We start from the raw sequence: 25204 nt of genomic DNA, 5'->3' as shown, positions 1-25204 counted from the left end.
GAAATAAGGTGATTATTCTAGTTCTTGAAATTTTCTGAATTTTTCTTTCTAAAAAATATGTAAGCCATTATCTACACATGAATGGGATAGCTTTAGTTTTTATCTTTTCTCACTAAATTTTTCTAATTTAGTATTTACTAATATTATAAATATTAGTATATTAGAAATATAGTGTTAATAATGTTTATTTTGAATGCCTGATAGTTAAAGTTGGAATCTTTCCATGCTGATTTGCTAATTATAAATTTTCTTTTATAAATTCTCTGTTCATGTTCTTTGTCCATTCATGCACTTGAATCTTAATTGTATAAACCCATTTGTATGCATTCTTTACACATAAAGAAATCAACCAATTGTTACTATTATATATAAGTACTGAATATTTCTCTACGAATAAGTTTTCTTAATATTTTCAGGGTCATGGAATGAAAATCTACCAAAAGGCCACATACATTTTTCTTCCTTTTCATAATCTTTTCAATGCTGTAATAGCTTTGCCACTTTTGAACATTTACTTTCATAGAAAATGTCAAAATCTCCAACCAGTTAGTAGTCTCACATAATACTTGACAACTTCTTAAATAAAGTTTCTCCTCTTCACTTGCCTAACTCAATTTCCCACTCAGAAATCTCAAAGAAATAAGAATTTCTTCATATTCTCTTATAGGTACCAGTGGAGAATGCCAGAACACATGCTTTATAAAAGGGCTATAAAGGAGAGGATTATTAGGCTAAACTGTAAATTAACCATGTGAATGTCTTCTCAAATTTTTCAGAAAGTGGTATTTTGCAAAGGCCAAATCACACAAAGTGTGACACATGAGCACACCTTTCTATTTAGTGTTCCATGTACCCGGTGCCATTGGCGGTTCATCTCTCCCAGGTGCTCTGCAAACTCTGTTCTCTCATAGCGCTTACTTTCTACATCACAGGTGCTTAACTGAAGTAATGACTGGTTCACAAAGTCAACGATCCATTGTTTATAGTCCATTTCCATTCTGAACTCCTAAAACAAACAAAGTTAAACAACCAAAACCAAAGTGGGTTGACTCAGATTCCCCCTCTGGTTCCTGCTAGGGAACACCAAACTCCCATTCATTCATTAATCAAGGGGCACCTGTCTGGAGTTACTTTCTGCCCTTCCCCCAGCCCCTCCGAATGTCTGCTTTGAGTAGAGTCTCTTGGAGAATTCCACATGCTTAGGAACAGAGACTCGCTTCTTTCAAATAGACTGAAAAGTCAAAGGGGAGATATCATGTATGGTAGCTACATCATCTGAACCAAATTCAGGATGCAGGGATTGACAAAGGGTCCCTGCGAGTGGCTTCCTGAGAGCTACACTGGACTTCAGAGCCACCCTGCAGGCTTGTGGAAATGAGGATGGGGAGTCTCTAAGTTAAGACGCTCCTAGAAAACCCAGGACATCAAGGGACTTTGCCTGTTTAGGTCACTTCACTGTTCCTCTAGGAACAATCTAGGCCTTCAGGTTTGGAGAACTTTAAGTTCTAGAGCAATCCTAAAAACACCCCATGCCAAGCAACCATGTTTCTGTAAAGCCTTGTTGGGCTTATCCTGGGAAGTTCGAATACCTCTCTGGAGGCATCAGGGAGAAAGCCATGCGGTATGTGCTAGGTTACTAGAACTTATAAGAATACATATACTTGGACCCTCCAAAGATTCTACTACTCACTGAAGTGAGGATGTGCTAACATATAGAAATAAAATCCTTGCTAATATGCTTTGACCAAGGTATTCACCCTCTGTCTATCAAGAGGCTCGATCCATCAGAACTGTGAGGTCTTTGAAAACAATGACCAGAGTCTTCATTTATCCCCTGTGTTCCTAGGGGCAAACTTGCCTGGCACATGATAAATGCTTGTGTGTGGCTTGTTCAGTGTTAGTTAAATCTACATGAAATCAAATATCATGGGGAAGGCCACAGTCATATCTATTTGTAGAAAGCTATCAACTTTTCCTTACGCATTCCCTTACACAAAGAACATTTACCAAATATCTACTGGATGTCAGGTATTGGGCTAGGTATACACTATTTTGGGCAGGTGAAGGATAGCCCCTGCTCTCAAGAAGCTAAGCCCAGGTGGGAAGATAGGCAAGTAAGCAAATAATTACAGCACCATGGAGATACCTAATCTCAGAGAATAAACTCATCTGGCAGGGAGAGTCGGGAGTAGATTTCTAAATCAGGAGATACTTGAGCAGCCTCTTGGAAGATGACAAAGAGCATTTCTACAGCTAGGGGTGGGGCACTAGAATTCCAGACTGAAGGAACAGTACGCACAAAAGCACGAGTGGTGAGAATACCAGACACAGTTGGTTCATGTGCTTTCGGCACAGTCTAGGGTCTCGGTGGAGATGAAAAGATGAGGCCAATGAGGGGCCAGAGCCACTAAAAGCTTGGATTCTGTCCTATGGTGATTGATGGAAGCTACCAAAAGAAACCAGGCAGAAGAAGAACAAGTATACTAACATCTGCCTAAAATCACCAAACACCCCACTCCTTGCCTCTGGAATTGGTTTTTCTAAATCACATCCTACATGTCTCTTTGTTCTATATTTCCCTTCCGACCGACTTGCCTTCTTATTTAATGAAAAGGCTTCTGGCTCTATTTGATTACCTTGTACTTCTGAAGAAGACTTTTCACTTGAGATGCAGAACTCAGTGAGCACTCAGGGTCTTCATCTGAAGTTTGATGTTCCACATTGTTCATCCAGCTAATCATTTCCATGATTGCTTTACGAGATGGCAATTTCTCCATCTGAAGCTGCAAGGACAAAATGATTTCCATTTAATTACCTGCCGTTGACAAAGTGAATCAGGGCATCCACTAGAGATGATACCTGGTTTGATAAAAGGTCTTGCTACATAATTATGCAGGTGACTCACAAAAACAAACCCAGCATTCAAGCTTAGAATAAGTGACCCCAAAACAATGACAATGACCTTCACATAAACTAACACAGTGATGCAGATAAACTGGGAAATAAAGTAATTAAGCCTGATTTCTCTGTTAAGAAAGATCCTACTAGAGGAGAGTCCAGTAATTAAGACCTATATTCAGTGGTGCCAGAGAAAAATAGGTAGTGTCAATGAAAATTATTGAGTCAGAGAAATAATTTTAAAGGAGTTGTGAGCTAACAAGTGAATGCTAATTCGAATGCTGCATCTTTAAATACCTACCTGGTGAAGTTTTTCTTGAATATCTGGAAGCTGAGTTATGAGCATTGTCCATTTTTGTTCAAACTGTGCTAAAGAAGCTCTCAGCGTGGCCGTATCGGCTTCTTTCAGATGAAGAAGCTGGCTCCCGGTACTTACAACTGCGGTCTTCAAGGAGGATTTGTCATCAAGTTCCTTTGAAAACTCCTAGAGGTAGCAGTTGGATCATTTAGAAATGTTAAAAACTTGAAAACAGCAAAGAATACCAAAGAGTCAGAATTAACTGATTAGAGTCCAAAACTAAATCACTGAACTCAATTCAAGTCACAAATGTTTGTATGTGTATCTATGTGTGTATGTTCATAAGTATATGTGTGCACACACATGCTCCTGCATACACACACACACACACACACACACAGATACCTTTTTTTTTACTAAGTGTCAGGCACTGTTCCAGGCAGTAGACAGATGGTGGGGAACAAAAGATAGGATTCCTGTCCCTTAAGTGGCTTAATATTTAAAAAAAATAGATGAATCATTTCAACTTTAAGAGAAACAGCACACAAAGTTCATGCTAAATAAACTAAATGCAAGTAATTTTTAACTAAAATATTTGAAATCTTTCCTTTGTATTTACAGGTGTTTTCAAGTATATTTTAAAATATTTACATTTTAACACCAAAATGAGTGATCATTGGCATAGAATATGAAATTGTAGAGAAAAGAATATGGGAAGGAATAAATTTATATTACAAAAGTAATTCCTTTTTTTTAAAAGAAAAATCTCAAAACAATAGAACATTTTAGGAGAAATATCAGTTCTGTATGAAAATTTAAAACCATGTATTTATTAACTTTAACATTTATGAGTTAATAATTCTGTTAAGTTTTTTACTGGGGGGGGGGACAGGGAGTTAATTTCCTGCATTTATAAAGCATACCCTGTGTTAGAGGAAGTTTTAAATTTATGTATATATTGTAGGGTCAATTAAAAACCTGCTTTATCATTATTCTAAATATATAAATGACCAGTATAAATAGATAGCTCTACTATTAGCCCAAGTCTTATCCCTTACCCACAAATGATTATGGGCACTATTACTATTGACCATGGTCATTTCCCCCTGATATTTCTGACAATAATTATCTGAGTATATTCTAATATAACTCACAAAAAAGTTGTTTATGTTGCTTCTGATTGTATCCAAGTCCTGAGACACATTGAGGGATTGTTCCTTCCAGTAATTCAGAGTTTGCTGAGAAGATTCCAACCATTTGGTTAACTGATCCGAATCTCTGTTATAACTAACAAGAGCAAAGTGAGAGAGAAAGAAAATTAGAAATGTACTCTTTGGAGGATATTCATCATCGGCATATTTTCTTCTCATTTTACTATGTGTTTTCCTGTGTTGATCAGCTCTATTATTCAGAAAATCATGATTTTTTTAGGATTATACTGTTTTATCCCACCCCAAATCTGATGCTTCTGGTGTCTTCTATGACTCTCTTATGACTAATCTAGAACAAAATGGGCATTTTAAAAATCTAAAACATTTTCTCATTACAGCCATGCAAAAAACCCATTGGTAAGGACAGCAATTATTTTTATTCACTAAATATTCTCAACAGATTTGTTTATAGTAAAAATATAACATTTGTAATATTTGTAAAAGTTTGTAAAACTTTTTGTAGCATTTGTAAAAGTTATATACTAGTAAACTGTTGTTGACTAGATACTAACATTTATTGGAGGTGAAGGAAAATATGTAAGCAATGCTACTCCTCTTACAACTTTTAAACTCCTTTAGTTTAGAGAGTTCCCTACGAGGTAGGGATGAAGAGATTCCATGTTCTATATTCTTCTCTACCTTCCTCAAGGGGTTCAAAATTAGATCCAGTAAACAAAATTCTCTGAAGAGCTCTGAAGGCTTTTTCAAACTATTCTGTTAAAATTAATATTTTTTAATTTAAAAACTTCGAGAATAGAAAAAAGCACCATCACAGGATACAGGTTAATGTGTATAATTTTATAACATAATTCCTAGTTCTCATAGAACTGATTACATATTACTCTGAGTATAGCAAACTAATCTTAGAGACCCTAGATCCCAGTTAGCCCAGAAAAGGGACCCAAGTGTTTTAGATTGTTGATGAAAAACCTTACAATAGGGACACCACATGTAAAAACTGGTTGATCACAGGATCCCTCTGAGGTCTTTCTCCACATGGAAATCTGAGCACAATCCATCCCCAAGAAAACATACCTGAGCAGATGCTTGAGAAGTGTTTGTAGTCTGTGTAGTTCATGGTCAATTTTTTTGTTTAGAGCCAGCCACTGCTCTTCTAGCTTTGTAATCTGGCCCTCTAGTTCGGGACAGCTCACAGATGCCACCAGCTGTTTGCCTTCATTCAGAGTTTGGTAAAGCCGGGCATGCTTTTCATCAATGTTTCTTTTTATTTGCTTAAAAAAAAAAAGTCACGGAATGAATTATTTAAAATGAACCCCCTCAATGTATTCACAATATTTCATCAAAAGCCTACAGAAAGAGTAACACTCTCTTAACGCTCAAGGAGTCTTGGAGTATGGCTGAAGAAACATGATTTTTGTTTTATTGATTATTTTTCATAATGAGAGTGTCTGACTAATGCATTTCTATGGCACATTTCTTCCATTCTATAGACTTAAAAACAGAAAAACAAAAATTCATGGCTTTAGACTTGATAGTGAATTGATCTACCTGAAAGCAAAAAGTAAGCTGGCAGTCTACAGGGCACATTGAGCTGTGGAGAAGTTTTGTGTGACCTGGAGATTATTTTGAAAATCAGGAGATTTTACATAGAAATCAGGATTTCCTGTGACTCTGAGAAAACTGGAAGATCAAGCAACCTGGGTATGCACTCACATGGCAAGACAGGCTGGAATTGGGCAGCCACGCCTCCTTGAGAAGGGCTTATTCTCTTTGACACTCAGATGGCAGTCCCCACCAGCCCTCTGACTGTAGACCCAGTCAGCGTCCGTATTCTGTTCTCCTGCCTGGCCCCTGTAAGCAGTTTACATTGCAACTAGGTTTGAAGGGGATAAGAAGGGGAACCTAGGTGGCTCAGCAGTTGAGCATCTGCCTTTGGCTCAGGGCAAGATCCTGGAGACCCGGGATGGAGTCCCACGTCGGGCTCCCTGCATGGAGCCTGCTTCTCCCTTTGCCTGTATCTCTGCCTCTCTCTCTCTCTCTGTGTCTCTTATGACTAAATAAATAAAGTTTTAAAAAAAATATGAGGGGAAAAAGAAGACATTTCTTTATCATCCCTTAGGTCCAGAGTAGGGAAAAATTCATTTCTAGAGTCTTCTAAGTGGAAGGATTCATAAGGCAGAGAGGAAGAGGACTTTAGAAGAGTAAATTAAAACAGTACATCACTAATCTAGCTTCATGAGAAGAAAAGAAAATCTTTAAAACTGCAATACAATGACCCCCTGAAGAGAACTCTGTCTAAAAGGAATTACCTTCTACCGCTAGGTTCAACTAATGACACTTAACCTGACAGCTATTTAAATTTAAGCTGAAAAAATAAATTCTGATCAAAATACAACCTTTCCTATTTTCTAATTAACTTAAGCCTTTGAAAAAGTATTAAAGAATTTTACTTCTATTGCCCTTTCCACCATTCCTATCTGAATTTCTCTTTCCACTTGACCTTGTAGGTGCAAATAAAATTTCCCATATGCATTTAAAAAAAAAGTCCTGGGAACATGGCTGGCTCAGTCAGAAGAGCACATGACTCCCGATCTTGGGGGCATAAGTTTGAGCCCCACATTGGGTGTAGAGATTACTCAAAAAATAAGATCTTTTTTTTGGTAAGATTTTATATATTTATTTGAGAGAGAGAGACAGATAGTGACAGAGATAGCGAGAGAGAGCACAAGCGGGGAGGAGAGGGAGAAACAGGCTCCCCACTGAGCAGGGAGCCTGACTCAGGGCTTGATCCTAGGACTCTGGCTGGGATCATGACCTGAACCAAAGGCACACGCCCAACCAACTGAGCACCCCAGGATCCCCTCAAAAAATGAAATCTTAAGGGATCCCTGGGTGGCGCAGTGGTTTAGCGCCTACCTTTGGCCCAGGGCGCGATCCTGGAGACCCGGGATTGAATCCCACGTCGGGCTCCCAGTGCATGGAGCCTGCTTCTCCCTCTGCCTATGTCTCTGCCTCTCTCTCTCTCTCTCTCTCTCTGTGTGACTATCATAAATAAATAAAAATTTAAAAAAAAACTTAAAAAATGAAATCTTAAAAAAAAAGAGTTCTAATTTTCTAAGCCTTCAGTGTAGGACACTTCATCTTTAGAGTATCTCTGAGAAGTTTTAGTTACACTATTTTATACACAGAAATCAGACTGCAACGGCTACTTAACCTATAATGTGCAGAACCAGCATTTAACAAGGTTTGTTCAATGCCAGAGGCCACACAGACACTATGTTCCATGGCCTACAGATGTCCACTGATCAAAATACACACAAATCTCTCCATGACACAGAGGACTGAGACTGATCAAATGCGCTAAAGAAATCTGTAGGTGAGGTGGGCTTTACAAGATGTCTGCCTTTTAAAGTTGGCAAATTTATTTAAAAGCCTGAGAACAATTATTTCATTTTTTAAAATGTCAAATTTACAGAGTCACAGTTGCACTTTAAGGGACATGATCACTTTTGGGGAAATAATCAGGTTTCTAGGAGGTGGGCTAGTACAAACAGCTCCTTAACATAATGAGGTTTAAAATGCAATTTTCCATTGCATTCTCTTAGCTGTTCAGAGCGTACTTCTGCATCCGTAAGCTAACAAAGAATTAAGCAGCAGCTTCCTGCCTCCAGAGGATTCAGATTTATCTTAGAGCTATGCTCAATATAATAAGATGGCAAAGAGATCAATTGTACCTTTCCAGGCATCTAGATAGCATGACTATAGCATCATTGCCCCTGGTAAATGTTCCTTCTAGGAGCTTAAATGCTTCTGAGGAATGGCAGGGTCCTGCCAAGTATTTCATGCTTTCATTTTCCATGCCAGAGTCTACTCAGGCAATAAATCTGCTTTTGAAGTTTTGAAGCTGACATTTGATAACCACCTCCAGCCGCAGAGCTCTGATGCTGACTACATATTTGAAAGTTGTAACTAAGTATTTTAAGCTTTTTGTTGAGAAGACTTAAAACTAATTTTTATCCTGCTGGTCATGATCTCAATGCCACTTGAAAGCCATTTTAAGGTTCTTTCTTTTCTATAGCATCAAACTTTGAGACTCTGATGATAATACTACTGAATGTTGCAAAGAAAAATTTTGTTTGAGGCCTTTGTATAATGCTGGTGACAGGTAACAGAGTATTACCTGTCTCACAGGCTATGTCCAAACAGGGCCTCACTGAAATAAGGAAACCAAACATAGGTTTGGTGGCCCATGGTGTAAAAAGTTCTTTCTGGGATGCTGAGGTGGCTCAGACATTAAACATCTACCTTCAGCTCAGGTCATGATCCTAGGGTCCTGGGATCGAGTCCCAATGGGGCCCCTTGCTCAGTGGGGAGCCTGCTTCTCTTCTGCCTGCCATTCCCCTTGCTTGTGCTCTCATTTCCATACCCACCAACATCCACCTCCTGAGACAGGGAAACTAGCCTGATTACCGACATTCTACAGATAAAGAAACAGAGACTCAGAGACAAAAAGGTGACATAAATGACAGATGAGAGCCAGGACTCAAATCCAGGACCTTGACCCCAACATAAGACCTGTGGCTACGCAGAGCAGCCCAAAAATCAAACCTAAAGGTTCCCTGAATACACCTAATAGCGAGTTGTGTGATGAACTTCAATTCAAACTATTTACCTTCAAAGATGGGCAATTTAGTCAAAGCAAAGAAAAACAGAGTGCTATGGATGGTGTGTGCCTCTGATGGATTCAACAGGAGCAAAATTACCTGGTAAAATGAAATCCTTTCCACTAATCTTTCCTCTGTCTCTTCCACCAAACTCACGGAGGGCAATGTTGATACCAGAATTTCCAGATCCTTTTCGAGAGATGTATAGTTTTCATCAAATTCTTCCCATTTCTAGAGAATCAAGAACATAAAATCAGTGGGAGCCCTCTTCCAGTATGACAAAATTAATCATAAGACTAAAAATGAACTCTGAGACCATAGAAAGTTAAAGCACCGATGGAAAGCAATTCCATTGTCACTGTGGAGAATGTTTTGAACTATCCAGTTGGCAGTAGTGTTTTATGCTTGTCTCATCAAATTGAGTAGGGACTAATATGATTAAGTTAAAGGGATACTCAGCATACACACCTCTGTAGAGAGTTCAGAGCCAGAAGAGAACCATCCTCTTACTCGGAAAAGGGGCTAACTTTTACAGCCTTTCTCAGTAGAGGCTTCTGTTAGGTTCCTTCTGCCCTCCCTGCTCCAATCCCCAGTCCACTGAACGTTACCCGATTGTGCTATAAGTGCATAATTCCCCCATTGGAGGAATGTGGGCTTACACTTCATCAAGGAAGTACTATTTCCTTACTAGGAATTCTTTAGCCTGAGTCTTGCCTTGTTCCAGGTCTCTCCGTGTCTATAGAATCCCACCACTAGGGGCACCTGGCTGGCTCAGTGGTTGAGCTTCTGCCTTCAGCTCAGATCATTATCCTGGGGATCTGGGATTGAGTCCTGCCTGCATCAGGCTCCCCAAGAGGAGCCTGCTTCTCCCTCTGCTTATATATGTCTCTGCCTCTGTGCATCTCATGAATAAACAAAATCTTAAAAAAGAAAATCCCACCACTAGGATCTCAGCACACTACAGAACTGACTTACAGACACTAAAAATTATCTGTTGGAAAAATAACCCTCTTATTAATTCTCTTATCTACTGAAGTAGTGGCTATTAGGGGCACTCTTTGGGCTCAGAAGGGCTCTTCTCTTCTTTTAATACCATGAAATATTAGTATAAATATCAATTTGACAAGCTAACCAGAAAATTAATTTCATTAAGCATAAAATAAGATCATCACATTATAAAGCTGCATATTTCCTTGCTTTTTGATTATTTCCTTTAAGTGCTAACATCCACTGTGTTTAAGTTAAAAGTGAAAACCTTAAAACTGAGAAGGAACTTTTTGCAAACTGAATTTTTTTTCTTTGAATTGGGATAAGACGATCAGGAGTCCACTTCAGCAACAGAACATCTGGGCCTGTCCTCTTCAGGGAAGTACCATTTCTGAACCACTGACTATTTCCTGCAAATGACCTCATTGAGGATCTTAAAGTGCCCTCAAGTTTGTTTATTTGCACACAAACCTAGAAGGTGGAAAGATGCTGTGCTGTTCCCTAATTTATGGATGAGAAATCTCAGCAAATATTTCACTCGGGGAGTAGCAGTGAGAGCTAGAACAGGCTTCCACATTCCTCAGTGTTGGCTCCCAATCAACAACTGCTAATGATAAAAAGATGCTTCTGGATACCTGGAAGGCGGTGTTCAAAAATCCGGAATTCCAGGCTTAAGTACAAAGTTTATGTAAACCAAATAAATACCTGTAGCAAACTCTGCAGCTTTATTCCACACTGGTGTGACCTTTCCTCCAGTGATTTAATCTCTTTTATTTGTTCTGCCCAGAATGTTTCTTTCTTTTGCAATAAAGAAGGAAGCATTTTGTTGGAATATGTTTGGATCAACAGCATGTCAGCAACAAGTTTCTGGAAAAAAAGCTGTAAAATGGACAAGGTTTTAATATTTATTTATTTCCATACTGTGAAAACTTATAAACCAAGTTACTTCCACTTTTTATACAGTTATCTTTGCTTTTTAATCCCAACTCCCAGGACAGCCATGTAGAGTCAAACATAAGAGGAAAGAAAAAGAAAATTGACTGCGTTCCCCTTAGTCTTTAACACTACAGGCATTTTAAAGAATCATAAAGAAATCATAAAGAAAAATCATCCTAAGAAAACATTTTCCACAGAACAGTCCATGTAAAACAGCAAATATTATCAATTTCAATTTCCAGTGAGATCTTCGTCGATCGGTGACTCTGAGTTTTAAGAAACTTTACAGAAACGTAGATACATGGCTGATTTATTTCAAGACCATAACATGAATGGATAGATGTGTGAGCCTGGAGAAGTCCACACATGGAACAGCTAGAGGTTTCCATAGCCTGGCCTGATTTTCTACTCAGTAAAATGGCTAAATAAAGGGAATTTGTTGACAGGGTCTACTGGGATCCTGGGACGTAAAAGCTCTCAGAATAACACTTTTAGAACCTTTACACAGGAAGGCTTTCCTTCATCCTCCATTTATAGTCAGCTGCCCCTTCTAATTGTTTGGAGGAACTTGATATAGAAATCCCTTCTCCTATTTCCTTGAAAAGGACACATAGAAGATTTAGAATAACATCCAGCATAGGTCCCGACACACTATAGATATTCATAATATTCTCTCCTTTTCCCCAGGTCTACTCATCACAAGCCTAGACTTCTGCTTGTTATAGGTAGGAACTATCTTACACATTGTTTTACATCAGCACTTAAATTACTCTAGGTCTTTAGTTGGTGATCATGAGGTTTTTGTTTAATAAAATGAATGGAAAATGAAAGATTTATTGTAGCATTACACTAGTTATATATTCATGTATTGAGGTATAGATATTTCTTATGGTCTCAGTTCTCAGGAAAGCCTTTCCTAATCTCCTGAATTCAATTTCCCCTCTTAAATGCTCTGAAAGCGTGTATTTCAATTTTAATTTTAAATTTGTTTGAAGGACTCCTTCATAAATGTGTCTTTTTCAACTGAAAGCTCCATGAATGTAAGAAACTGTCTGTTTCACTCATAATCATATTCTTAGAGGTTAGCAGGGTTCCTGGTATATTGTGAACCCTCTAATTGATGTTTGTTAAAACAATGAATGAATGAATGAACAATGTATATTTCTCAAAGGAAGAAAATGGATGTTCTCAGTTTAAGTCAGAAAGACTTAAAGTCTATGAAAACGTAAACTGACCCATGTGTCTTACCTTGTGATTTTGTATTTGAGCCTGTAAGGCAACTTTACTTTTGGCCTGTTGTAAGTGGTCATGAGCAAGCTTTTCCTTTCCGATATCCACTAGTTCCACCATGCCTGTCAACAGAGCATTTTCCTGCCTTTCAGTGATGCAAGGGCTGCTGAGTTCTGTGTACCTGGCTCTCAGGATTCCCCACATACTGTCAAGTACATCCTGAAAAGAAAAAGCATATTTATCTAATCATGAAAATAATCCAAATAGAGAATGAATCTAAACTCTCTTCATGGAAGAAGAAAGTCTTACTCCTTATAATCAGAGTAATTCCCTGATAGAATGTTTTCTGCTCAAACATACCTCTAATTTGTAAACCTCTTGCAATAAAGCATATGGTAAATGAAGCCTCTCCCCTTCGTCTCTTAGTTTTGCCACTCGGCTCTCAGAGTTCTGCAGCTCCACTGTATATGCATCGGCTTTCTAAAGTGAGAGATGATGCAAAACAGTATAAAATCCTTTAATAAATCAGAGAGGTGTGTAGATCCATTTTAAAAGAATTAAACATTACAGAAAAACATGTAGGGAAAAGTGAAAGTCCCACTTCTCCTCTCTCACTTCCACCTTCTGCCAAAGAGCCGCATTGACAGTCTGGTCCCAACCTGTATGAAGCATGTCCCAGTAGAGGTACACCTGCACATCCTTACACTCACTGCGCAAATCAATCTGCCCTGTAGTCTGCATCCTCACCTAGCAGCTTGTTGGCTGCTCTTCTAATCAGTACAAACACCTGACTCCTTTTAATCAGACATATGGTATGCCATCGTAAGGCCACCTACTGCTTTTGTAACAGTCTGCTTTAAATGGTCTTTGGGCTACTTAAGGGTTTTAATTCAAGGAGTGCTACTAGGTCCATTCTTGAATGTTTATATACATATTTATCTCTTTGCACTTGTCTTTCTTAGGATAAGCATTAAGTCCAACCCCTAGAGCAGTGTCTGAATATAGTAGGTCTTCAATGAATACTTGAATAAATGAATGAAGCGAAACTGCTGTGGGTGGAAGAGCATTTACACATGGAATTCTGATTTATATATAATCAAATGATCCAAAGACTCTGGACAAATCACCAGCCCTTCTGAGAGAAGGAGGGTTTCCTTTCCCAGCACCATCACTGACGCTGCACAGACTTATATTTTTGCCCCCATTGATAGGTAACAGTGGTCTTGTGTTGGTTTAATTTACTCTTCATAAAGAAAGAACTACTTAACGAATTATTTTTAAAGGTCAACATAAATAGTTTTCACCTTTATTTATTTACTTAAGCCTTGCCACTGCTCACAAAGGGAAGTGGTTCAGAAGCACAGCTTCTGCACAAAACTCTTTAGTCCAAGGTTAGATCAGTTTAATAATTTTGATTTGATTACCTGAAGCTGTTCATCAATACTCTGGCCACTAATTTCATTCAAAGACTGTTGTAAAGATGTTTTGTTCTTAGTAAGTTGATCGTATAATCGCTTTATTTCATTCTGTATAAGAAGATAAATTCAGGAAACAGTAAGAACGTCATTTAGGCCTTCAATATCTTTTCTTAAAATTTACTTGTCCTTTAATATTTGTGCCAGCAGAAGTTTCAAACACATACCAAAATAGAGGCATCTCTATGTCACCATCACCTGGCTTTAACAATTATTGACCTGTGGCCAGACATCTCTGCTCTGTACTCCCCTGAGCTTTCTTGACTGTACTTAGTCTACTTCCCCTCAGATTATTTTGAAACAGATCACAGATATATTATCAGGTAAGTTTCAGTATGTATCTTTAAAAGATAAAGATTCTTCCCTTTAAAAATACTACAGATCAACAATAATTCCTTAGTACTATTAACTGGCAGAATGGGTTCACATTTCTCTAATTGCGTATAATTTTTCTTTTTGGTTTGTTTGAATTGGAATCTAAATGAGGTCCAATAGGTTGCAATGGACTAATAGCGGGTTAAGTCTCTTGTAATCGGCAGGCTCCCCAAGCATCTCTCATCTTTTGTTTCTGGGATTTGGGGTGGGATGGTGGAAAAACAACATCTTTTATTCTACACAGCTTCCCACCATCTGCGTTTGGCTGGCTGTCCCCCTGCTGTGCTGCCTAACATGCTCTTCTTCCGCTGGGTCTATTTTACTTTGACTCTAGAGGTTTGATCAGATTGAGGTTTGCTTTTATGGGCAAGATTCCTTCATAAGTGGTGTTGTATTTTTCTCTTGTTAGGAAACTATAAAATTGTCTGTCTGCTTCAAGTCTCTCCTCCCATCCGCAGTAGACAAGAGCCAGATAAATCTACCTGAAACACACTGTTCCTCTTTTGCTCAAAACCTTTAATGGCTCCCTATTACCTTGAAATCCTCCCCTATAACCCTCACCAATGGCTAAATATAACACAGGAAAGAGGGATCCCTGGGTGGCGCAGCGGTTTAGCGCCTGCCTTTGGCCCAGGGCACAATCCTGGAGACCCAGGATCGGATCCCACGTCGGGCTCCCAGTGCATGGAGCCTGCTTCTCCCTCTGCCTGTATCTCTGCCTCTCTCTCTGTCTCTCTCTGTCTCTCTCTATCTCTCTGTGTGACTACCATAAATAAATAAAAAAATTAAAAAAAAAAAACACAGGAAAGAAATAGAGTGTTAGCTCAACCTAATTAATTCACACGGCCACTTTGGGAAGGACCTCGCTTTCAAAGGGTCTCCAACCATGTGCGGCAGGATTAACCTAAAAAACCCTCACAAAAAGAATGTCTCAAGCCTTTCCTCAGCAATCCTTATTCACAAATGCCACCAAGAACAATGGAATTAATGGAAATTAACCTAAATCAGAGCCCAAGAAGGCCAAGCACTGAGCCCCCATACCTGATAACTGCGGTTATAGTCGAGGCCAGCTTTCAGGGACTTGCTTCTAGAGGCAGCTGCGACCTGGGTATGCTCCAGGTAGACTTGGAGGTTATTAAAACACTCAAGAAACAGGTTGGTGTTCCTCTCAGGCCAAGTCATGGCTTTCACAAGATCATCCTTCTTGTCACCCATAGCTAAGTAAAGTTTTTTTAACTCAAGAGCCAGTGTCTGCAAAGAGGAGAGAAAGAAAGACACAATGAATGGACTCTGGCCTTCAGAGGCTTCAGCTCGGGCTTAAATGGTGGGCTGCTGAGCAATGGCCACCACATGGACTTGCTGGAAACTCCCCACCTCATAGTGTGCCTGCTGAGCACAGACATCCTCTCTGGAGAGCCCAGGTGTCTGCAGCATCTCCTCCACACTGCTAAGGCACTGACTGAGGGTCAGGAATAGCTCAAATAATTTTGTATTCAAATTTATGTATGTGTCTTCTGTCATGTTTTCCTGAGTCAAGAGAAAAAAAGAAAAAAAAAATTAGGATTCCTTGCCTTCCCAAGCCTCAATTTTCCCTGGTTTCTGTTATAGTTTACAATTTATGGTTCACTTCTTTATAACTGGTTGTTTAGAACACTTCATGAACCAAGTAGAAGAATAAATAGATACAATTAAGATGTTAACTCTGAGAAAAAGAAGTTTAAGAAACTCAGTGTTAGGCAGTGAGTTGACTATATTGAAATGGAATTAAAAGGTAAACCACTAGATGAAGGACTTGCTTATGGAGCCATCCAGGTGGAAGTGTGGTCCCAAGTAAAGCATATTGTCCCCTTCACCCTGCTCCCTGCCTCCCACAGTTTAATGTAGGAGAAAGTGGGTTAATGAAATCAAGCAAAGCCTGGAGAAGGAAAAGAAGTCAATATATTTGAAGGGGTTGATTGGAAAGAGGTTTAATATCTTAAAGATAGGAATAGTAGGCACAGCATGGTGATTATAGATAATAATACTGTACTGTACATTGGAAAGTTGTTAAGAGAGTAGATCTTAAAAGTTCTCATCACAAGAAAAAAATTTTATAACTCTATGTGGTGATGGAGTTTGGGCTTATTACGGCAATCATTTCACAGTACATGCAAATATCCAATCATTATGGTATACACTTGAAACTAATACCATGTTATATATCAGTTATAGCTCAATAAAAAAAAGATAGGGATAGGCTGTGGAGCAGGGGATAGTTAGAAGTGTCATTTATGAGCTGATTGTGAGAAAGAAGGCCCCCTTAAATGTAGAACTCCAAGTGGGGGGGGGGCACCTAGGTTCGTACAAATGTGCCCTGGTTAGTTTGGAAGCCACAGATCTCCTTATGTTTTAGCATAAGCTGTTGAAACCACATCTTTTTCTTTACCTCAAATTCTTGACCAGCTATAAGTAATTTAGAAGCATGCCAAAGCTGTAATTAGCCAAATTTGGGCTCTGATTCCTATTGTCTTCTCTGGTAGACTCCTAACATTACCCAGCATACCATCTTGGCATTAAATCTACTCAAGGTTGGAAATCTTGTCAATACTCCCCTCCTTCCTCACCCTTCCTATCACAGGGGACCACTGCAGATAATACTAATCAACAATGATTCTTGTTGGGGTGCCTGGGTGGCACAGTTGGTGAAGCATACACTTGATTTCAGCTTAGGTCATGATCTCCTGGGATCGAGGTCTATGTTGGGCTCCATGCTCAGCATGAAGTCTACTTGTCCCTTTACCTTTGCTCCCCTTCCCCTACTCTCTCTAATTAATAAATCTTTAAAAAACAAAACAAAACAAAAAAATAATGATCTTTGTCCCTGCCAACTCTAGATGTGGGTTCAGAAGCCTTTGCACATGGTGCTCTAGGCAGCCACTACCAAACTCACCAGAGTTGGCAAATGAGATAAATTCTATTTGCAATTCTAAGACCTATTCCATTATGTATTCTACTATTTATTCAGTAAAGACAATTATGACTAATACACAATGTCACATTTCCTTCTTTTTTGATACTGCAATGAAGAAAATTTGTAACGTGTTATTGCTACCTGAGTCTGCAGATTATTTGCTTCTTGACGCAGGTCTTCAAGTTGTGTGGTATATGTTTTCAATTCTTCAGTTGTTGGGTATCTAAAGTTATACATGCTCACATTGGGTAGAACACTCATATTTGTCGCAACCTATATGAAAAAAGGGAAGCCTTATTATAATTTGAGATCCTGGTAATGTTAATGTAAAATAGCAAAAATGCCTTCATGTGTTAATGTGTTACCTTCTTGGTGTTTTTGCTATCATGTCACTTGTCAGTAAACATAGTTAAATTTTAAATATTGTGGACAGTTTTGAAGGGTCATGAAAAGTTTTATTTAGACACCTGCAGGTCCCTTTAATATCAAAATGAGGGAAAATAAGCCATAACTTGAGAAATAGAGTAAAATCATTAATCTTTCAATTTAGTAGCAATACCATTTATGTTATGAGGCTAGCTATTTTGCTTCTCATTTATTGGTAGGCCCCTGGTATATAACCAAATCTTAGAATAGACAGTCACCTCCAGGGACAGATTTGCATCTTGATTTGATACTGGAAAGCTAAATAGGTAGTAAAAATTCACTGTGACTTCAGATGAGAGAAAGATTCAGAGTTAATCCCTTTTTCAAATTGTAAACCTAGTAAATACAAAGCAACCAGGTGAGGTGGTATCTGACTCTGCTTGGAGAAAAGAACTCCTGATGGTATTCTACTGTTGGAAAGAGAACAATATACATGCTACAGTGTGTATGACAAGGAGAAACCAAGACCAAAGCCCTATCAATGAGTTTAATTCAACATTAATAGGTCAAATAAGGTCCTTGGCAGAGTAAAGCTGAAAAGTTTCCACCAGACTGGAGAACTGGGAAAAAGGTGCCCAGGCAGGTTGAATACAAAGCTGAAGGCAGAAGCTTGACTGTTGTGAGCAATAGTGCTATTCTGCTCATGGGCTCCTTGTTGAGAGAGAAATCCTGCAGTTGCTGGGACAGTATGAATAAAACCTATAATGGCAGTAATAGAGTGTGTTGGTGGAATACAGGTACCATTGGAACAGGGGCTGGCACACCACAGATTCCAAATAATCTTTTGATAAATGAATGAATGAACACTAATATTGCATTGTATCATTTTTAAACTGTTTTTGTAAACATTTATTACTCATTCCTAATTTATTCATTCAACATATCAAAACTGAGACTTGATAGTGTTTTAGGTACTGTGCCAGGCAATCAAATGTGAACCAGGGAGACATGGTCTTTCTTCCCATATCGCCTAACGGGGAACACACACAAGTAAACAGGCTCCCAGTATTTTAAGAGCTGTGATTAGGGAAGCCCATGGTGCCACAGAAGCACAAAGGCATGGCACTTACTGCAGATATCCAGGAGGGCAAAAAAGCGTCAAATGAAATACCCACTTGGCATCTTTGCTTCCTGAAAATAAACTGCTACATAATACAGAACATATATATGTCTTTAATGAATGTTTGTGGCATTTTCAAAGATAAACATGTTTATGTATTATTTACATTGTGTGCAGGCACACACTGACCTGAGGCTGCACCTGCTTGGGTGGTGGTAGCCCGATTTTTGATGAGAGTTCATGATGTAAATATTGCCACTTATCCCCACTTTCATCCTGAGTTGACAAGCCTGAGCCTGGAGCACAGTTTTCAAGGCTGGATGCCCTCATGCTGTTAAGGGAAAAGAAAAAGTGCACAGAATAATACACATACAAAAATTTTATCACATTCAGACAATGTTTTACGAGTGATTTAAAAAGAAATGCTCTAAATTCTCCCAACCAATAACTGCTGAATGTCCAACTCTAAAAATGTTTTTACCTTTCAGTTGATTTCTGAGTTACATTTTCATCAGGTTGGCAATATGGTGGCCACATTTTCTTGGCATTAAAGTCTATGAATTTGATGAAATCTTTCTGTTCCATTGGTTTTAACTCCAGAACCTATAATTGAGTGAGATTCAAATGGTCCAGTCAAAGTTTTCAACTAGTAGCCAACGGTTGCTTCTGTTAATTTTGAACCACTTTCTAAATTATTATTTACTATTTCCCTTTCCTGCTTGCTTGTTTCTATTAACTTTTATTTCTCAAAAATCTACTTAAAACATTCACACAATGACCAAGTATATATACAATATATATCACACATATGGAAAATCCCCCAAAATTTGCCAACACATTTTGAAACAATAGGGAAAGAGGTGTTAAAGAGGTAAGTTCACCTGAAGGTATCTGCTTAGTTTGAAATAAGTTGCAAGTTAATAAAGTAGCAGTTAGATCATCCTCACCTGCAGAAGAAGAAAGCAAAGCAGCTCCTACAGCAAATGCTCAACACTCAGGGAGCACCTGTCCATCACACTGTCCATCCAGTCCCATGAAAAAATACCCTAATGGCAGTTCGGTACTTGGTTCAAAGGAATATTGCATGTAGAAAGCTTTTTTTTTTTTTTTAAGATTTTATTCATTTATTCATGAGAGACACACAGAGAGAGGTAGAGACACAGGCAGAGGGAGAAGCAGGCTCCCCCCGGGGAGCCCAATGCGGGACTTGATCCCAGGACTCTGGGATCACACCCTGAGCCAAAGGCAGACAGTCAACCACTGAGCCACCCAGGTGCCCCAGAAAGCTTTATAGTTATCCTTATATCTGTTAAAGGCTGCAATTACCTGTTGCTGCTGGAAATCTTTTTGTTTGCCAAACTGTGGCCTTTCAATTACAATCGATTCAAATTCAGAAAGGTTATCTGCTTGGAGATCATTTGGATGCTCTAAAGGTTTCTTTAGAGTAGTAGAATGCTGCAAAAAAATTTGTAATGGCAGACTCTTAAAAAAATGACCTACTTTAGTTCCATTCTAATAATGAGATTACATAATGGAAAAGTTTTATATAAAGTAAGTGATTGTATTATTTTCTGTAATTATATACTATGATTTCACATACTTATTTCAAAACAACTGAAAAAACCATTACATTTGGTGATGTGGTCATCTTATTTCCTCAATGTAATTTATCCATTGAATTACTAAAAGCCAGGAAATGCATTGCTTTTCTGTTTTAAGAACAAAGTAAAAAAAAAAAAAAAAGCAAAACAAAAAAAAAAAACCCCAAACAAACCAAAAAGAGACACAGTTTTACGCTTATGAATTTAGATTTCCCTTATGCCCAAAACATTTTAAAAAGAGAGAACATATGAGAATGAATAGGGGAACCGCAGAGCCTATGTATCTGCTGCCAATCTTATTTCTGTGAACGTAAGTCCTCTGTGGAGGAACCACCATCTCCCAAGTATAGATGCAAATCTCATACAGTAAGACCCTACTCATAGATGCGTATTTGTATTTATAAACACAGAACATTTTTAAAAGTCACAAGAACACTTTAACTGTATGGTACTTTGATCAGTATATATATTTGTAAATGTATAACAAAAAGGACCCTGGAAATAGGTTTTATATTTCTGATGTGAAATTTTAATCTTCTCTAAGAACTTCATTTTCCAGGCAATTGGAATAAACGTATCTTTCAGACCTTATTACAAGCAAGAACAATCAATCCAATCAAACTAATCCAAGCCAAACCTACACTGTCACCAACAATAGCCTAGGTAAGAAAAACTGTAAGACAAAATGGAATCAGTAACAAGAGTCAGTACAACCATCCGTCACAGCTTTAAGAGGCTTCATTCTTTCTTACTTAGTGTAATTCCTCTATAGCTGCTTTACCACTTCCGCCAGAATTCCTTCCTGGTGGCTCTACTGTATCGTCTACCCATACGCATCAATACGTGGCCATGTTTTACCTGGTCTTCACTGTATTTCTCCTGAAGCATGATCTGGACTTTTTCCAAATTGCACTTCACAGTCTTTAGTTTCAAGGAAAGAGCTTCAGCCTCCTGCTGAGTGGCCCCACTGTCTCCTGGCCCTAGATCTTTGCAGCTCTCTAGCAGAGAGGCAACCTTGTGCTCGATGTCTGTTAGCATGGCCTAGGAAACAAAATCATTTAATTACTCATGGTTTTGGTCTTGAACAAATGTTTTACTCTAAAATGAGTTAGATTCACTCTATCTGTGTGTGTGTAACAAGTCTCAGAAACACAGATTGGAAGAGACTTTGGGGGAAAAAAAACAATTCCCACATAATTCCTGAGCTTCTGGACAGGGGTACAATGAAAGCAACCCCACCTTGCAGATGCCACTCTCCAAATAATCTAAAATTCTATATTTTGGAATTCTATATATTTAGTACTCTAGAAAAGTACTAGTACTTTAGAAAATACAGCTGGATGTATCCAGCATAGCATAGTGGTTAAGAACCCAGACACTGGGGCATCTGGTTGGTTCAGCTGGAAGAGCACGTGACTCTTGATCTTAGGGTAGTGAGTTTGAGCCCCATGTTGGGTGTAGAGATTACTTAAATAAATAAATAAACAAACAAACCTAAAGCAAAAAACAAACTAACAAAAAAACCCACAGACACAGGAAGTAGACTATCTGAATTCAGATCTCCTTAGCAGCCAGGTAAACTCAAACACCTTACTTTGTACAAATGTGTCTTCAGTCATCTGTAAAATGGGACAATAACAGAACTTACCTCCTAGGGTTACTCCAAGGAGTTAAGAGTTAAAAGTCCATGCACTTCGGCCAGTGCTTGACACATAGTCTATGGTGACTATTATTCCACCCCCTTCTCCGACCACCTTCCTAACCTTTTCCTGCTGGAATCCAAGGGTTGAGTCTTAATAGGAAAAGAACTTCACAGAACTCCTTGAAAGTTCCTCCCCTTGATCTGTTCCTTCCCTTTTTCAGGTCAAATAAACTTCCAAGATATCAGAAAATGACAGAAGAAATAATTTGGAACCTAAAACACTTAGTCATTGATACAATTGGCCAACTTACACACGGATCTAAAAATAAATCAGCTAGATGAAGTCAGTTTCCCTGTAAGTCACCGTCATCATATTCCTCCCCAACAGATCAAGGCTGCCCTCTCTTGCGCTCTGGAATCCAAATGCTCCCATCTGCTGGGCTGGGCACACAACGCAGCAGCGGCATTCAGATTCCCATTCCAGTACTGGGAGCATTTGTGCTGAAACTTGTGTGACTGAGGACAAGTTACACTCTTTGAGAGAAACCTTAGGAAAAACTATCCCTAAAATAACATTTTCAGGGATGCCTGGCTGGCTTAGTCGGTAGAGCATGAGACTCTTGATCTTGAGGTTGTGAGTTTGAGCCCCATAGTGAGTGTAGGGATTGCTTAAAGATAAAAAAAAAATCTCAAAAAACAAAAACAGATTTTCAAATAATATCTTCTTATAACTCCTCTATCTAAGCAAACTACCTGTAACCTCCATAGATTCTTCTAAACTTAAACAATATGTAATCATAGATTTTAGAGTGGCTACAGAGTATACTATAACATCGTGCTCCTTTTTTCCATTTAGCTATTTTATGTTTAATTTTTCAAGTGTCCACAGATGCATGCTTCCCGATTCCCACTTTACTAGCTATAAGTTGATGTTCCATGATTCTGTAACTTCCTTATTGGTAAGCCTGTAAGCTGGTTTCAGTTCTTCACCTATGTAATTAACTCTGCCACAAACATTCTTCCCTTTCTGGGTTATTCTCAGAGGATACAGTTAAAGTAATGGTGTTATTAGGTCAAATACAACGGATATTTTATATGTTGTCAGCTGACCTCCCAAAACACTGAGGCAATCAGGCAGGACAGTGGATCAAGAGTTTTCCAGGATGATATAATTTTTGCCAGAGTCACATGGGAACAACACAACAGCTGTTTCGATTCATATGTTTTTAATAATGAAGGCTGAACATTTCTTCTCTGATAATAAATTACCATATAAATTTTCTTCTTGACTGATCTGTTTCCTCCTGTCCTTTGGATATTTTCCCAGGGGAATATCCATATTTTTTTACAGACTACTGGCAGGCTTCTTATGCGTTTCAATATGAAGTTGGATGTACCATGGTGTGATATAAGTGAGCCAAAGATGGCCCTGGTCTCCATGTTGCTTATTTTCTCATGGCAGGCCAGGACTACTAGCTCAAATCCTACTGGCACCAAACTGAAAGTGAGACCCCACATCTGGTCCCTATGGTTAAGATACAACTCCAACCCTAGCCTCTGTTGCCCTTTGGAGCTCTCTGACATCATCTAGACACACAAGATCCTCTGGATTCCCTGCTCCCCTGGGAGTTCCTTTGCCTTCCTCCCCTTCCAGGATGTGGCCCCACCTCCACTTCTTGCCACAGTCTCTGGAAGGGCTCTCATAGAGAGGGACTTCCCAAGGCCTTGAGATCCTGCCAAAAAGTTGCCCAAATAAAGCTTGCTGTGTGCTACTGCCACCTTGTGGTTGTGTCTTTCCCTTGCCAGCCCCCAAATCGACCTCCCTGGCACTGGCAGAACACGGTTTCTGGTGGTGATCAAGGAATCAGCATGAGGTCTGCCCAATCAGCAAGGCAATCAATTGGCCTAATCTATCCTGGAGGGCTTTAAGTGGCTGAGACTCAACATCTCAAACACCTCAGGTTCAATTTAGTACAACTCTGTGATATAGTATGCTACATCTTTTCCAGACTCCCTGTGCCTCATCAGCCAGGTCAAGTGGTAGTGCCAGTATTTAAGTGAACCCACCCCATCAAAAGCTAACTTTTGGGGTCAGAAGTGGGAAGCTGCCCAGGGAAGGTCAGGTACGTACCTGGGTACCCCATGAGGCAGGTGCTGGATATTATAAGACTGTGGGCCTGCGTGGAGAAAGCGGATGACTAAGGATGGGCCACCCCCAACCCCATAATGAGCTATAGTGGGAGGAGTTCCCTGTGGCCAGGCCAGTGATATGGTGTCCTCTGAGGGGATGTCATTCTTGCTGTCGCTACAGCAGAAAAATGAGCCAATCAGGCAGAGACATCAGGCCAAGGTTGGTCTAAGCACCCTTGGGGAAGGCACTTAAATTATGCTGCTATGATATCATCATTCTAGCTTCTCCCTGGAGGGATACAGAGATCCCCAACCTTTGGACTGAGCTAGCAAATGTCACTCAAAATGACTAAAGGCAAGGAAGTATATATTCCTGCCCCCCCCAGTACCCCTCACCCCTCAAGCAAGGGTAGGACCATTCACAGTAAAATGGCAGCAAAGCGGGACGCCTGGGTGGCTCAGTGGTTGAGCAACTGCCTTTGGCTCAGGTCATGATCCCAGAGTCCCGGGATCGAGTCCCACATCAGGCTCCTCGTGGGGAAACTGCCCCTCTCTCTGTGTCTCTCATGAATAAATAAATAAAATCTTTTATTTAAAAAATGGCAGCAAAGCCCTTTTGTGCTAGGAAAATCAGGATATTCAGTTTCATTTCGATTAATAAAAATTCAAACAATTTATCATGAATACAAATTACAGCACTTTTTATATACTTGATACACCAGACACTGGTTCTTGTACCTTATCTCATTTAACCCTGACAAAGTCCTACGAGATAACCGAGATAACCGACCACAGGAGGAAAATGAGGTGGAAAGCTAACGCCCTCAAGTTCACAGTTAACATGAAAGAGCTAGATCAGGACTCTAGATTCTGGGCTCTTACCACCAGTCTCTCCAAATACTCTGCTTACATAAATCTCCTCCAAGAATTACCCTGAGAACAAAAACTAGAGGCCAAGATAAATACAAGGGTCAGAGTAACAGAAGGAAACATACTGTTGCTTTAAGAGAAATTCACCCAGTCTTGGAAGGTGATTGGTGAAAAGGCTAACCATGAACTCCAACACGTCGGCCTTACCTGGCACCCTACCAGCTGCTGTTCTACCAACTGCTGCATGTCTGCGTTTAATGTTTCCGGCTCGAATGCCACGTTGGCCTGGCGCAGCCACAGCTCCAGCTCAGCCACCTTGGTCTTGCAGGCATGGAGGATTTCTGCAGGCTTGGACCTAGCTTTCTCCACCGTGGTCTCAAAAGCTCTTTGCTCGTTGGAAAAGCCCAGAGCAGCAGCCTTGACAGTAGGTGTGGCACCCTAAAATAAACCCAAAGATAATCCAGTAGTGAAAAGCCATGGAATCCCAAGT

The 25204-nt window shown here is 39.4% G+C and overlaps 1 protein-coding gene across 12 annotated transcripts in view; it reads right to left on the bottom strand.

The window, feature by feature from the left end:
• SYNE2 (spectrin repeat containing nuclear envelope protein 2) overlaps positions 1-25204 on the bottom strand; it is a 321249-nt gene that overhangs the window by 67690 nt on the left and 228355 nt on the right. For all 12 annotated transcript variants that reach the window (XM_072762565.1, XM_072762566.1, XM_072762568.1 and 9 more), the window contains 18 exons: positions 24922-25152; positions 20931-21113; positions 19798-19926; positions 18953-19074; positions 18661-18802; positions 17127-17258; positions 15410-15562; positions 15077-15286; positions 13610-13711; positions 12546-12665; positions 12204-12404; positions 10725-10898; positions 9132-9263; positions 5443-5639; positions 4351-4483; positions 3200-3382; positions 2637-2783; positions 830-1006 (listed from right to left, as the gene is read on the bottom strand). In XM_072762565.1, coding sequence (XP_072618666.1) covers positions 830-1006; positions 2637-2783; positions 3200-3382; positions 4351-4483; positions 5443-5639; positions 9132-9263; positions 10725-10898; positions 12204-12404; positions 12546-12665; positions 13610-13711; positions 15077-15286; positions 15410-15562; positions 17127-17258; positions 18661-18802; positions 18953-19074; positions 19798-19926; positions 20931-21113; positions 24922-25152 — 2868 coding nt within the window. The remainder of the gene's footprint in view (positions 1-829; positions 1007-2636; positions 2784-3199; positions 3383-4350; positions 4484-5442; positions 5640-9131; positions 9264-10724; positions 10899-12203; positions 12405-12545; positions 12666-13609; positions 13712-15076; positions 15287-15409; positions 15563-17126; positions 17259-18660; positions 18803-18952; positions 19075-19797; positions 19927-20930; positions 21114-24921; positions 25153-25204) is intronic.

This window comes from Vulpes vulpes, chromosome 6 (genome assembly GCF_048418805.1).
Source record: "Vulpes vulpes isolate BD-2025 chromosome 6, VulVul3, whole genome shotgun sequence".
Classification (NCBI taxonomy): Eukaryota; Metazoa; Chordata; class Mammalia; order Carnivora; family Canidae; genus Vulpes; species Vulpes vulpes.
This window is presented reverse-complemented; position numbering and strand designations above follow the sequence as displayed.